This window comes from Monoraphidium neglectum (genome assembly GCF_000611645.1).
Source record: "Monoraphidium neglectum strain SAG 48.87 unplaced genomic scaffold scaffold01175, whole genome shotgun sequence".
Classification (NCBI taxonomy): Eukaryota; Viridiplantae; Chlorophyta; class Chlorophyceae; order Sphaeropleales; family Selenastraceae; genus Monoraphidium; species Monoraphidium neglectum.
Genome location: NW_014012453.1, coordinates 3,987 through 16,462, shown reverse-complemented (window position 1 = coordinate 16,462; position 12,476 = coordinate 3,987). Strand labels below are relative to the sequence as shown.

The 12,476-nt window shown below is 67.5% G+C and overlaps 5 protein-coding genes across 5 annotated transcripts; 2 read left to right on the top strand and 3 right to left on the bottom strand.

The window, feature by feature from the left end:
- Positions 1–162: 162 nt before the first annotated feature.
- MNEG_6918 (hypothetical protein) lies at positions 163–1,414 on the bottom strand (the record flags this gene model as incomplete). Its single annotated transcript, XM_014044614.1, has 1 exon — positions 163–1,414. A coding segment is annotated over one exon (1,252 nt), but the record flags the coding sequence as incomplete, so codon positions are not given.
- Positions 1,415–2,192: 778 nt separating this feature from the next.
- On the top strand, positions 2,193–2,672 carry MNEG_6917 (hypothetical protein; the record flags this gene model as incomplete). The annotated part of the gene is made up of 1 exon (XM_014044613.1): positions 2,193–2,672. One exon carries the CDS (start codon positions 2,193–2,195, stop codon positions 2,670–2,672), a length of 480 nt encoding a protein of 159 aa, XP_013900067.1.
- Positions 2,673–4,546: 1,874 nt separating this feature from the next.
- On the bottom strand, positions 4,547–5,773 carry MNEG_6916 (hypothetical protein; the record flags this gene model as incomplete). The annotated part of the gene is made up of 4 exons (XM_014044612.1): positions 4,547–4,624; positions 4,863–5,045; positions 5,313–5,464; positions 5,644–5,773. The coding sequence occupies 4 exons, from the start codon at positions 5,771–5,773 to the stop codon at positions 4,547–4,549; spliced, it is 543 nt and encodes a 180-aa protein (XP_013900066.1).
- A 1,438-nt stretch (positions 5,774–7,211) lies between these two features.
- Positions 7,212–8,717, top strand: MNEG_6915 (hypothetical protein; the record flags this gene model as incomplete). The annotated part of the gene is made up of 3 exons (XM_014044611.1): positions 7,212–7,223; positions 8,297–8,634; positions 8,705–8,717. The coding sequence occupies 3 exons, from the start codon at positions 7,212–7,214 to the stop codon at positions 8,715–8,717; spliced, it is 363 nt and encodes a 120-aa protein (XP_013900065.1).
- A 157-nt stretch (positions 8,718–8,874) lies between these two features.
- Positions 8,875–10,492, bottom strand: MNEG_6914 (RNA-binding protein; the record flags this gene model as incomplete). Its single annotated transcript, XM_014044610.1, has 2 exons — positions 8,875–10,125; positions 10,262–10,492. 2 exons carry the CDS (start codon positions 10,490–10,492, stop codon positions 8,875–8,877), a joined length of 1,482 nt encoding a protein of 493 aa, XP_013900064.1.
- Between the last annotated feature and the right edge of the window lie 1,984 nt (positions 10,493–12,476).

Sequence of the window (12,476 nt, the reverse complement as noted above, 5' to 3'; positions counted from 1 at the left end):
GCCAAGATATGCGCGGCGGCCGCTCCGGCGGCGGCGCCGCCGTCGGCGTCGAGCAAGGGTCCGCGCCGCCGCCGCCCGCGCCGGGCCCAAGGGCCGGCCCGGCCGGCGCCGCGGCGGCGTCGCCGGCGGCGGCTTCGCTCGGGAGGGCGTCCTCGCCAACACAGACGACCCCCGCGCGCGCGGCCGCCGCCACGAGCAGGCGCGCGCAGTTGGGCTTGCCGCTGGCCAGCAAAAACAGCAGCAGCCGCCGCACGTCCTCCGCATACGCGCCGCGGTCGCCGTCGTCGCCGCCGCTGCCGCGGCTGCCGCGCACTGCGCGGCCGGCGAGTGCGTGCGAGTAGTCCAGCAGCAGCGGGGCCACGTGGGCTGCAAACGACTCGCCGGGATCCGGCGGCGCGGCAGGAAAGGCCGTGCCTGCCGCACCGCTGGGCCCCACGTTGGGCGCGGCGCGCGTGGCGTCAAGGGCGGCGGGTAGCAGGGCCTGCACCTCGGCGCAGCAGGCGGGGCTAGGGAGGAGCAGCAGCGGGAGCGCCGCGACGAGCGATCCCGGGCCGGCGGGGCTGTCGGGCTGCTTGCAGCTCTGGTAATCGCTGCTGCTGCTACCGCCGCTGCTACGGCTGCGGCCGCGGCTGCCGCCGCTGCCGCTGCTGCCGCCGCCATCGCCGCTGCTGCGGCTGCCGCTGCCGCCGCGGTCGCCGCTGCGGCTGCGGCTGCGGCTGCGGCTGCGGCTGCGGCTGCGGCTGCGGCTGCGGCTGCGGCTGCGGCTGTTGCTGCGGCTGCCGCTGCCGCTGCCGCTGCCAGTGCCGCAAATGCTGCCGCTGCCGCAGCTACTGCCGTCGCCCTGAACACCGCTATTCGCTCCGCTGCAGTTGCTGCCCGTGCAGGCGCCGCGAGGGTAGGCGTCCAGCGCAACCTGCTGCTGCTGCAGATGCTGCTGCCGTTGTGAGCCGTCAGGGCCAACGGGTGGCTCACGATAATCGTCCCCTGACAATCCGCTGTCGCTGTCAGAGCCGTTGCCGGCGTCGACGGGCAGGCGCCCGCGTGCACCTTGCTCGGCGCCGCTATCCTCCTGCCACCGCCGGAGCAGGATCATGAGGAGGGGCAGGTCCGCCGCAGCCAGCGAGTCCAGGGGCGGCAGCGGGAGTTGGAGGGGCACGTGTGCCGAACCCTGCTCGCCGCTCGCGGCGCACAGCGCGGCGAGCTGTGCATGGGAGGCGAGCAGCGCCTCGGGCGCCGCTGTGACGCCGCCCTCGCCGGCGGCGAGAGCTGCGGTGATGCCGCAGCGGTTGGCCGCGAGGTTCGCCGCAAGCGCGCGCGGCACGCGCAGCTCGACGTGCGTCGGCAGCGGCAGCGCGGGGCGCGGCAGGGAGGCGCCGGGGGCGGGTTCGGGGCCGGTGCAGACCGCGAAAGGCATCGGATAAGGATGGCCGGTGTGCGAGGGGGGCGGGCTGCTTGTGCTGCAGGAGGGTGCGGCCGCATGCGGGGCCGGGAGGACCGCTGCGCTGACGAAACTGATGGGCTCGAGGCTGCTGCCCTGAGAGCTGTCGCCTTCAAAATCCATTGATGGCTCTGACTGTGTTCCTACGGTTAGGCGGATCGGGGGATGTCAGAGCGTGTCGTGCGCCCGAGGGCGAGGCCTCTCGGCGCCATCACGTAAATCAACAGACCTGCAGTGTCGTGGATGGTGCTGAACAGCCACATAAGGCCTCAGTGCGGACCGAATCGGGACGGAACGGTGATCACAGAGGGTGTGCTTGCTTGATTTCGGACATACCGTACAGTCGCATGTTAGGTATCTATATGTAACAGCTTAACATGAAGATTTTCATCTCTGTCAATGTCTTTGAGATATCAGAGCAGAGAGTGCACGCCCTGCAGTTCGAGGTTCTTTCGGCCTTCCGGAATCTGCGCCTTTCCCCGAGGAGCACGCCGCTGACACGGCCAGAACAGACTCAGCTGGATATTATACCTGATTTCCTCTGTGCCAAGCTGCCTAACCTGCAGCTGCATAGCACTGTGTCATGGCGGGCGGCACGTCCAACTCAATCTGGCCACTGCTGCTTGAGAGCGCTGCAGCCGCTGCTGTGTGTGCTTACGTGTGCATGCGGATCGAGCCTGCACCTGTCTATGTCAGTATGTGCACTGTTGTTGCCCTGGCTGCGGGTGCGCTAGCTCCTGCAGGCGCCGCAGCCATGGGCGCGCTGCTTTGCCAGCGACGTCGCCCCTGGACGCTGGCCGGCGTGCCGCAGCTGCCACAGGCGGCTGCGCCGCCGTCCCTGCCGCCGCAGCAGCCGCAGCGCAAGACCTTGAAGGAGGACAGTACACTGGGGCCGCCGGGGCCGCCCCCGCTCGAGCCCCCTGGCGGCGGCAAATGCGGCGGCGGCGGCAGCGGCGGCGGGGCGCGGGAGCGGGAGCATGATCAGGCGAATATGGTGGCGGAGGGTCCCTGCTGCATCGATCTGTACGAAATCATCTGCGCAGTCAAACGCCGCGCCAAGGCTGCAGAGGGTGGCTCGGTCGCAGGGCTGCAAAGCGCCTTATACTCATCCCCCCGGCCCAGACGCCGCCCTGCAATAAGCCTGAGGCTGCAGCCCCATGCGCTGGGCGCGGCAGCCACGGAGGTCCCGCACGGCGGCCGCGCATCAGATCCGGTCGTGCCCGGGCCGCACTGAGCAGTGATGGCATGTATTTGCTTCGTGGCAAGGCGCGTGCAAGCGCGCGTGCGCCCCTGGCGCAGCGCACTTGGGTCGCCTGCCGGCGCCGCAGGACGGCCGGCGGCGCCGACGGCTCCGGGCGATTGGGGCCAATCAGCACGGCAACTGTTTCCAGCGGTGATGCGACCACAGCAGGAGCCAAGAATCGCTGCGGGGCACCACGCGCCCTGCCGCAGGCCTGCCCGGCACGATCCGCTTTGCGCCACCGCAGCCGCCGCCCTTAGCGCCACGTCGGCGGCGGCGTGGGGCCGTAGCAGCTGCGCGACGGCCCCTGCATGGCGCCGGCATGCAGCGGCCTTCCAGCCCTCCACGTCACCTGTGTGCTTGTTTCACACACTCACCCACACCCACATTTACGCACACACGACACTGACGCGCCTCATTGAGCGGCTCTTGACGGCCGCCCCTTGCCAGAGCTGCCTACTGCGTGGCCGCTGAATGACGGCCGGCAGCTCAGGGTACCGCTGATACGCGCGATTAGTTGGCTCGCGACACCATCGCAAACCCGTGCATCGCCGGATGTCTTGCACACGCGTCTCGCAGCTGCTACGCAAATGGGCACACCAAAATGTGTGCGCGCTGCTTCTCCGGCCCTTGTGCGGAGGGGAGGTTGCCGCCTTGGTGTCCCGGGTGAGTGCCGGTAACGAGCCGGCGGGCCCACGGCCGCCATGTCCACGCCCGCAGCCAAACAGTGTCGGTCGATGCCGCCTGTTGATGATTGTTTATCTGCACCAACAATCACCCGGTCTTCTGCCTTTGAACGAAACAAGGGGAGCAGCCAACCATCACCTCTTGCCAACCACCAGTACCGAACCGCCTCCATACTCGTCGGTTGCATACTATTGTTTTGCCTTTTCCACTCTGGGACCTGCCTGCCCCACTCAGCGCGCCCCAATCGAGGGGACGCCCACGCCGCCCCTCAGCACCCCGCTAGATGGGGCTTGCAACCAACCTCTTGCGCCACGCACAGCCTCGGTCCCAATTCTTGTGCTGTGCCAAGCGCACAGCCAGGCCACAGTTCCCAACCACCCATCCCCCTTGCCACCTGGGATGCTATCACAAGAGTTACTAAAAGGAACCACCGTTTTTTTTGCCATTTTTTCTGATAGAGCTCTCGTTGCTCATGTGCCTTGTTTGGTATTAATGATTGGCCGGTTGCTATAAAATCGTCCACCTTTGTAAAGTGCTTTGGCGCCGCCGCAGCATGCACCGGCACACTTGAGAGACGCCAGTCGACAAGTATGGTGGTGTCGAGTTTCCCACTCACTAGCCCCTCAGCATCTCAGCATGCATTGACGTCACCAGACAGGCCCGTACCTGCTGGCGCCCTGGACGCCTGCACCACATCATCAGGCACGAGCAAGCGCTTGACCAGCGGCTGCCAGGACACAGGGGCCCGCATTTGCTCTCGTCCTGCGCTGTACGCCGCAGTCCCACGCCTATGGGCAAGCATGCCTGCTTGTAAGTCGATGTTGCATTGCGGGCTGAGGTATCCGGTGCAGCAGAGCGGCCATGCACATGCGCATGCAGCCATGCAGCCGCAGTTTTTGCTGCTGCGATGGCAGGAGAGAAACAGGCAGGTGTGCCGGGCAGTAAACAATGGGCTCTCCTGCTCTCGCAAAAAGGAGAGCAAGAAATGCATGCAATGTATAACAGCCACTCCTGGCTCGCTGCCCACAGGAGCGAAATAAGCACCAAAAAATGATTGAGGAGCCGGTGGCCTTTCGACACAGGCCTGCTGCTGCCCCGCTGCCCAAGCAGCCAAACGCGGGCGCGCACAATCCGAAGGGCCGCAGTCGCGGGTGGAAGCGGCGGCGGCGTCAGCAGTTGCGTCACTGCTGCTGCGATTTGAGCTGCTGCAGCACCGCGCGGGACGCCGCGATGTCGGCCCTTAGCTCATCCACGATCGCCTGCGAGCGGCGCGCGTCAGATCAGATCGCGAGATCGTTCGGCGGGTCAGACAACAGGGCGCGGCCGCGGCGGGCCGAGGGCGCAGGGGCCCGGGGTCGTGGCAGAGTGCGAGCATGCCCGGATCCTGCAGAGCTTGGCAGGCAGTGGGTGGCGCGATAAGACCTGGCCGGCGTGGCCGCAGCTAGAACAGGGGCAGTGCGGCTTCTGCAGCCCCTGAAAATTTGAGGACCACCTCACCTGAAGGTCTGTGGGCGCCGTGTTGTACCCCCGAACCCCGTCCCCTGCGCCGCCCGTCGGGAGGGCGCCGCCACCACTGCTGCTGCCGGCCGGGGCGCCGCCGACGAGCGCCGCCGCGGGGCCGGCGCCGGCGCCGGCGCCGGCCGCCCCCAGCTCCTCGCGGACGAGGGATTGCACCTCATCCTGCAAAACCATGGGGCAGATAAATCAATCCAACGCAGTACCCGGGCCATACAAAAGATAGCAGCCGCACCGCCAGATGTGGTTTTTCCGCGCGCCTGCAGCAGTGGCGGCCGGCACTCGCGACGCCGTTCTGCAGCGTGCCCTGGCAGCCAAGCACTGGCGCACCGCAGCCGCCCCCACGGCCGCCCGCGCGGCCGCCCGCAGCGCCGCTTCGCCGACGCGCGCGCCTCGCGGTAACACGGCGGAGCCCGGGGCCTGGCCGCGCACCTGAAATTTCTGCAGCTGCAGGGGAAGGTCTGTGGCCGCCCTGCTGGCGTCGCCTAGGGCAGAGGCGGCCAGCTCCCCCAGCCGCGTGTTGAGGACTGTCGCGAAGGCTTTGCCATAGTAGAACGCCTCCAGGACGCTGCGGGATGGGTTGTCTGCGCATGCGGCCGAGGAAGGGCGGGCGGCTGCAGCTGAGGGCTCGCTGGGCTGTGCAGAATTCACGGTCGTGCCAGTGGCTGCGGTGTTGGCGGGTGGCGGCACGCATGATGCAACGCAGGCCGCTCCGCACGGAGTCAAACTCATGCCGCGACATGTACATGAGCCCGACGCGCACCAGGCAGGCTCGCGGCCGCTGCGACGTGCAGCGCCCGCCGCGCGCGCTGCGGGCGCGGCGCTGCCCGTGGTGTAGAGGCTGCCGCGAAACGCTGGGACGCCGCATGCCGCAGCTGAGATCGCTGCATCATGGTGGTTGTACGCCGTATGTAAAATCGATTACAGCGTGTGAAAAAGACGCGTGTGGTCGTCGAGTACGCGTGAGGTCAGTGTTGTGCGAAGCAAGGGGGTGCAGGGCAAACTTGCGGCTGAATTTCTTTGAACTTAAAGAAAGGCGCAGGGATCATTGAATTGACAGACGGGTGAGTGTGGTGATCTCAGTGACAATGGCGGTACTAAACTTTGTGCTGCAGCTTCCAGACTCCATCAAAGTGTGCAGTTACACCTTGTTATTCATAACCTGATGGCAGCTACAGAGACGAAGAGGCACTGGCAGGGTGGCAACGAGTCAATGGATGGCACACATTGCTGCATTGACCGGCTGTCCCTTCTTCGTCTACTGGCAGTGCAGCATCAACACTACCGATCACAAGTCACTTTGAGCACCGCGACACGGGGGCGAACATCACCCGGCTGCTGACCCCGCGTCTCCGCTGCACCCGACAACCGTGACAACCGTATCCATCAGATATCCAAAGAATGCGCCAGCTCGAAGCTGTGCAGGAAGACAAGCTTACAGAGTACACACGCCAAAAGACAGTGGCGGCTAGAGCCAAATCGCCTTCAGCAGTTCGTTGTGAACGGGATCCTCTCAACTCGCCTGCTCTGGGCACACAAGCGCTGGCAAACGTGCAGCCAAGCTCGACCTGGCCGCCCCAGGATGGGGCCCCGCTCAGCACGCGAAAGCTGACAGGTGGGACCATGGGGTCATTCCCGGGCGGGTGCGGAGGCCCAGCTGCTGCGGGCGTGAGGCCCGTGCCGCCGGCTCGCAGCCGTGGGGCCGCCGGAGCAGATTCCATAGGGGTTTTTAGGGGTTGGTTGCTCGCAACAGGTGCGCAGTTCTGGAAACGGGGATCGTGGAGCGCGGCCAGACGGGCGGGATGGGACGACGGTCGCCTCCTGTAAGGTTCATAAGGTTTTGGATGCCTGCTGCCGCGTTACCGGCGCGGCGCTGCTCGTCGATCCTCCTTGTCGAAAGCACGTGCAGGGCACCCATATGCCCCGAGCCTCGTAAAGGCCGGGGGTGACGCACTCGGGCAACCGGTGGCACACCAGAGGCGCACACCGGATATCTCGGCAGCCGTCGCGCACAGGGCGCGCGGCTCACACAAACAACCATCGCGGGGCAGCTGCGGTCAGCCAGCCCGGCCCAGCTGCCGCCGGCCATGGGGATCGCGCCCAGGCCGGCGGCTCGCCGGCGCCCGGGCCGGGGGGTTCGCGACGCGCGCGCCGCTCGCGCCCTGGGGCAGCGCGACAGCGGTCGATTTCTGACGCGTGGCGTATCAAGCTGCGCGGGATGGAGGAGGGGCCGCCTGATAATGAAGGGTCCTCCTCAGTCCCACGGAATTTGCAAGCGGCAGGCCGCAGCCATTGCTGCAGGCGGTGGATCACAAGTTCTAAAACTGGCGCATGCGGCTGGAGGTGAGCAGGGCCTGGATGGGGTGGGGTGGGCAGGAGGGCCTGCATGGACCGCTCGCGCGGGGCGGCGGCGCGGGTAAAGAGGGCGGAGCGCGCGGCTCCGTGTGCGAGCGCGCTGCGCCCCGCGCACGGGAAGTGAACGACGGTGCATGCGCCAGCCGGCACGGCTGGCGCAAGGGATGAGTGGAGGCTCTGAGAGGGCCGCCCGCCAGCCGGGCCGCGAACTACTGTGGCGGCCCAGGTGGCGGCGGGGCATCAAAGCAGCGGCCCTTTACGGACCCGCCGCCCATGATCTGAAGGCATTGGTCGCGCAAGTTCGTTGACGGAGGGTGAGGGGGCGCTCGCAAGGCAGCGGCGGCGCCGCTGGCAGCAGGCGAGGATACATGCCGCCCAGATGTGGCCCCGTGGTGTCGGGGCATGCAGCAGGCCAAGTTTGGAGACCTGGGGGTGATTAAGACAACCTCGCGCTCAGATGGGCGCGGAAGTGGGATGGGCGCGGAAGTGGGAAAGAGTCGTCGCAAGGCAAAGGCAGAGGCTCGCGCAGGTCGCCGCGCTGCAGGGGCGGCGACGTAACGCCGCCGCCCCCAAGGCGAAGCGCGCGGCGGCGCCGCCAGGCACCTGCTGTGGTGCGCGCAGCACGCGTTGGTGCGTCGCGCGGGCGCTCATGTCTGCGCTGTCTGCATCAGGCGCATCGTCATCATTGATACCGATTGCAGCTGCGGCGGCGTCCCCGTCGCCACCAATTCAAATACCTGCTGGCCCCCGCCGCTCGAGGCCGCTCGTATTCCGATCATGCAGCCCGTGACCGCAGAGATTGTCGGGATGTGCGACTGCAGCATCTGCGCCTGCGGCGGCAGCAGGCGCAGTACGAGCTGTGGGGGTCGGCGTGCGGCGCCGCTGCCGCTATTTGGTGCGCTGGAGGTGGTTCGGGGCATTGGCGGGAGCAAAGCGGAGGCCGCCGATGCTAGGCGCCGCTGCTGCTGCTGCTGGTGCTGTGGGTGTGCTAGCATGGGGTGCTGCTGCAGCTGCTGCTGCTGTTGCAGCTTCTGCTGCTGCTGTAGCTGCTGCTGCTGTAGCTGCTGCTGCTGAAGCTGCTGTTGCTGCTGCTGCTGGAGCTGCTGCTGCTGGAGCTGCTGCTGCTGTTGCTGCTGGAGCTGCTGCTGCTGGAGCTGCTGCTGCTGGAGCTGCTGCTGCTGCTGCTGCTGCTGCTTGAGCTGCTGCTGCTGGAGCTGCTGCTGCTTGAGCTGCTGCTGCTGATATGCAAGCAGTGGGTGCTGCGGCTGCTGGTGCTGCTGGTGCTGGTGCTGCTGCCGTTGTTGCTGAAACGCCAGCAGCAGATGCTGCTGGGGCTGCTGCTGGTCCTCATGCTGCTGCTGCTGCTGCTGCAACACCTGAAGCTGCAGCTGCTGCTGCGGTGCCTGACCCAGCACAATTGGCATCGCCAGCCCCTCCAAGCTGCCGCTGCCGCACGATGCCGCCGCCAGGTCATCAGCCTGACCTGCTGCCACCCACGCGCCGTCGCCGCTCGCGAGGCCGCCCGCAAGGTGGGGCCCGCTGTCCGGGCCCCAAATTTGCGGTGCCGAGTTGTGCTGCGCGGCAGCGTGAACCAACTGCAGGTGTCGGGGGCGCACGAGCGGCGGCGAACGGGGGGCGGTTAAGCGGGGGTGCACGAGGAGGGGGGGGGGCGCATGGCTGAGCGGCGCCCGTTCGTCCGCAGCGCAGCAGGTTCCGCAGCAGGGTGAGGTGCGCTCGCGCGCGGCACGCTCACCTGCTGCGGCGCCTGGAAGCTGAAGGGGTGGCCAATCTGCTGCCCGCCGAGCGCGCCGCAAGCGTCCCCCAATTGCAACCCGCCATCGCCGCCGACGCTGCTGCTTGTAAGAGCGGAAGCAGCAGGGAAACGCAGGCTTGCATAGCTCCCGGCGCTGCTGAAAGGGGCCACCACGGCGTCAGTGCCGGCGACACCGACGCGGGGGCCGGGGCTCGGGGCGCCGCAAGAGAAAGAGGCATCGCTGACGGCAGCAGAGGCGCAGGCGGCGTCGCCCCCGCCGCTGAAGTTGACGCTGCCGTCGGCGGCGATGAATGCAGTGCCGGGCGGCAGCACCGCGACCACCTGCATGGGCTCTGCCGCGAGGAATGGCGCCGGCGGCTGCGCCGGAAACTGCGCCAGCGGCTGCGGCTGCGGCGCCTGCACCCGTGCAGCGCCCGCCGCGTCAAAGGCGGGCACGTACACGACGCGCGGCTGCTCCGTCGCCGCCGGCCATGCGGCCGCGGCGCCCACAGGGGGCGCGAGCAAGGGCGGCGGCTGGGCGGGGGTCGCGGGGGTCGCGGGCGCCTGGAAGCTGGCGGGCAGCTGCAGGAAGCTGGGGCCCGGCAGGGTTGCCGGGGCGGAGAAGTTTGCGTCGGCATGAACGCCGTTTGGAAGGGACGCCCCCGAATGCGGGGCGCCGCCCATGACGCCGGACTCAACCAGCATACTGCCACTTGAGCCCGGCGGCGCGCGCGGCGCCGCTCGCCGCTGCTTAACGGCGGCGGCAGCTACTTGAGACGGCGGCGCGGCCACGGGCGCATGCTGGGCCGCTGCCGCCGCCGCCGCCGCCGCGCGCTCGGCCGCGGCGGCCGCCTTGCTCGCGGCGGCGCCGTCGCGCTTCGCGCCCAGCTTCTCCGGTGCCATCCATTCCAGCACCATGGGCGCGTCCGCGCCCTCCCAGACGTGCTTCCCGTTGAGCGCCTCGCGCGCCGCGGCGGCGCCGGCGGGGGTCGCCATGGTGATGAGCCCGCAGCCTTTCGAGGAGCGCGCCGTCGCCCAGGCGCGGAAGAGGTTGACCTCCTCTACGGGGCCGAACGCCTCGAAGGCGCGCCGCACCTCTTCAGGCGCCGCGCTGGGCGCAACCTTTGCGAAAAAGAGCTGATGAGCAGAGGGATCGGGGTGTGTCAGGGGAGGGAGAGGGGTTAGGCGGTGATGGGCCTGGCGCGAGACGGCGAGCCCAAGGGCAGGAGTCAGGCGCGTCGCGCACAGGGTCATCCGAGCGGCGGGAACGCACCGTCCGTTCGTGCTTGTCGCCCTCGGCGGCGCCGCCGCTGCGGTTGGTCGCCGGATGCCTGCTGCCGGCGGCGTCCGATGCGTCAGCATCAGGGACAGGCTCCGCTGGCGCTACGCCGTGCGCAATCGCCTGGCATGCGGAGCTGGGCCGCGCTCCACTGGTGTCTCCATCGACCTCAAAGCTCCCTGGCTTGTCTGCAGGCTGCGGCTGCACCTGCTCTGAGGTGCGCATCTCGCTTTGGGTGCGTCGCCGCAGGAGCGGCTCTGCGCGTGCTGCCGCGGTGCCAGCAGCCTCCCATGAAGCTGGCTGAAGTCCGAAAAGCACAAGGGCGGCTTGCAGGGGAGGCGGGACCATCCAAGCCGCGTGATTGCCTCAGTCGAAATCAGGGATCAGCAGCCCCGCATCCCGTGTGAGGGCGATCGCAAATACGAAAAACAACTGTTATTACTTTTACTGCTCAGCCCGTGACCTACGACGCGAGTGTCGGCGTACGCCAATTGTAATCGGGGGGATTATAAGAGCACGTCGCTGATGAAGTGCGTTCTTGTTGCGACCTGTGTTCTTTCAAGCGTGCTGCGCATGCATCAAGGGCTGAGCGCCGATGACTGCCTGGCGTGCGGGCCGACTCGGCACGCAGGCGTGCTCCCCCAATTGGCGGGCGAGCCAACCAACGCTCAACAGGGGCTCACGCGGCAATCCAAGGTTGTTGACTGGACCTCTGCGCAACAGCAAGCCTGTTGGCCCTGCGCATCCACATGCCGCTAGCAAGATGACACACAGCGAGCTGGCGCCACCGCACCACCTCCTACCCAAGACCCAAGTAGTGACGCCAGTCGTGCCGCGTCTGGTTGACCCAGCAACAGGCAAGAAAAGCCAGGCTTGGACCCAGGCAGCATCCGAAGTACAACAACAGGCTAAATGAGGGGCCTTGGTTCCGGCCCCCCGAGATTTGCACTGTGGGCGTCACCACCGTCACTGATTACACCGATCCCGCCAAGCTCGCTCCCGGGGGGCCCAGGCATGCTGCTGCCAACAAGCCTGCCGCTCGCGCGTCATCGTCAGCCAGAGGACGCATTCGCGAACCGGCGCACGAGGTGCGCGGAGTTGTGCCGCTGCCGCTTCGCTGGTCGAGAGCAGCTGGCCGAGGCCCACACCCATGCCTCGGCCTGGCCTCCTCTCTCATTGGCCCTGCTCACAAATGGTGCCTGCGGCTTGGGCACCAGAAAAAGGCCGCAACGCTCAGGAGCGCAGCCCGTGCTGATTTGGGATCGTTTGGGGCTTTGGGGTTTACCCGACATCACCCTCGCACTTGGGCATGGGCACGGCGCGCAGCAGCCCCTGTGCTGCTGCTCTGCTCGCAACCCCCCTGCCTGCGCCCTCATCGGCCGTGGGGCCATCCTTACGTCAGCTAACAGCGGCCCCGCGACGCGTGCTGCGCAGCTGCCCGCGCAGCGCCCGCCGCCACCACCAAACACCAATCGGCCTCCGCCTTGCAACTGTCCTTTCGTGCGTTGCTGGTTGATGGCATGTCTCGCGATGCTGCCCACTGCGCTAGCCGATGGTGGCACGCCCGACGTTGCCAACTCATCAGGTGGAGAAGACCGCCCCTGGCTGCTCACGATTACAGGCAGCGTCGAGAGTGTGCGCGCGGGGGCGGACGACCGCTGTAAAGAGAAAACCCGTGAGTGAATCAATCAACGCCGCAGTAAGGGTGTGCCCAATTGGGCGCCAGCAAGCTTGCATTCAGTGTTGAATCAGGAATGACAAAGGGCGGAGAAGAGCTGCAGAACAGCGCAAGATGTGAGGTGGAGCTTTCGTAAACGAGAGGGGCGGAGCGGAAACGGGGGGCTGGAGTGGCCCGCAGCGCCGAAAGGGGGTGTCAAAATGGCTTCCGCAGCAGGCGCGGGGGCCCAGCCGGCCGACCCAGGCGCGCTCTCGGTGCCAAGCGGTGCCTCGGCATAACCGCTCAGCCAAGCGCTGCCGTCGGGGCCCGGTGGAAACGAAATAGCACCGCCCCTTGCCCCTGGAATGGGCAGACAGTTCGCGACGGCCGACCGCGCCCGGGCTATGCACGCCGCAACCCTGCTAGCTTACGTCATGCCATGCCATGAAAGGGCTCGGTAAGCCTAGGCGCGCGCGCGCGCGCGTCCATGGTCGGGGCCGCGCGCGCGCGCCCGCCACAAAAAAAGTTGGTTCGTTTCGGATGAGCGGCGGG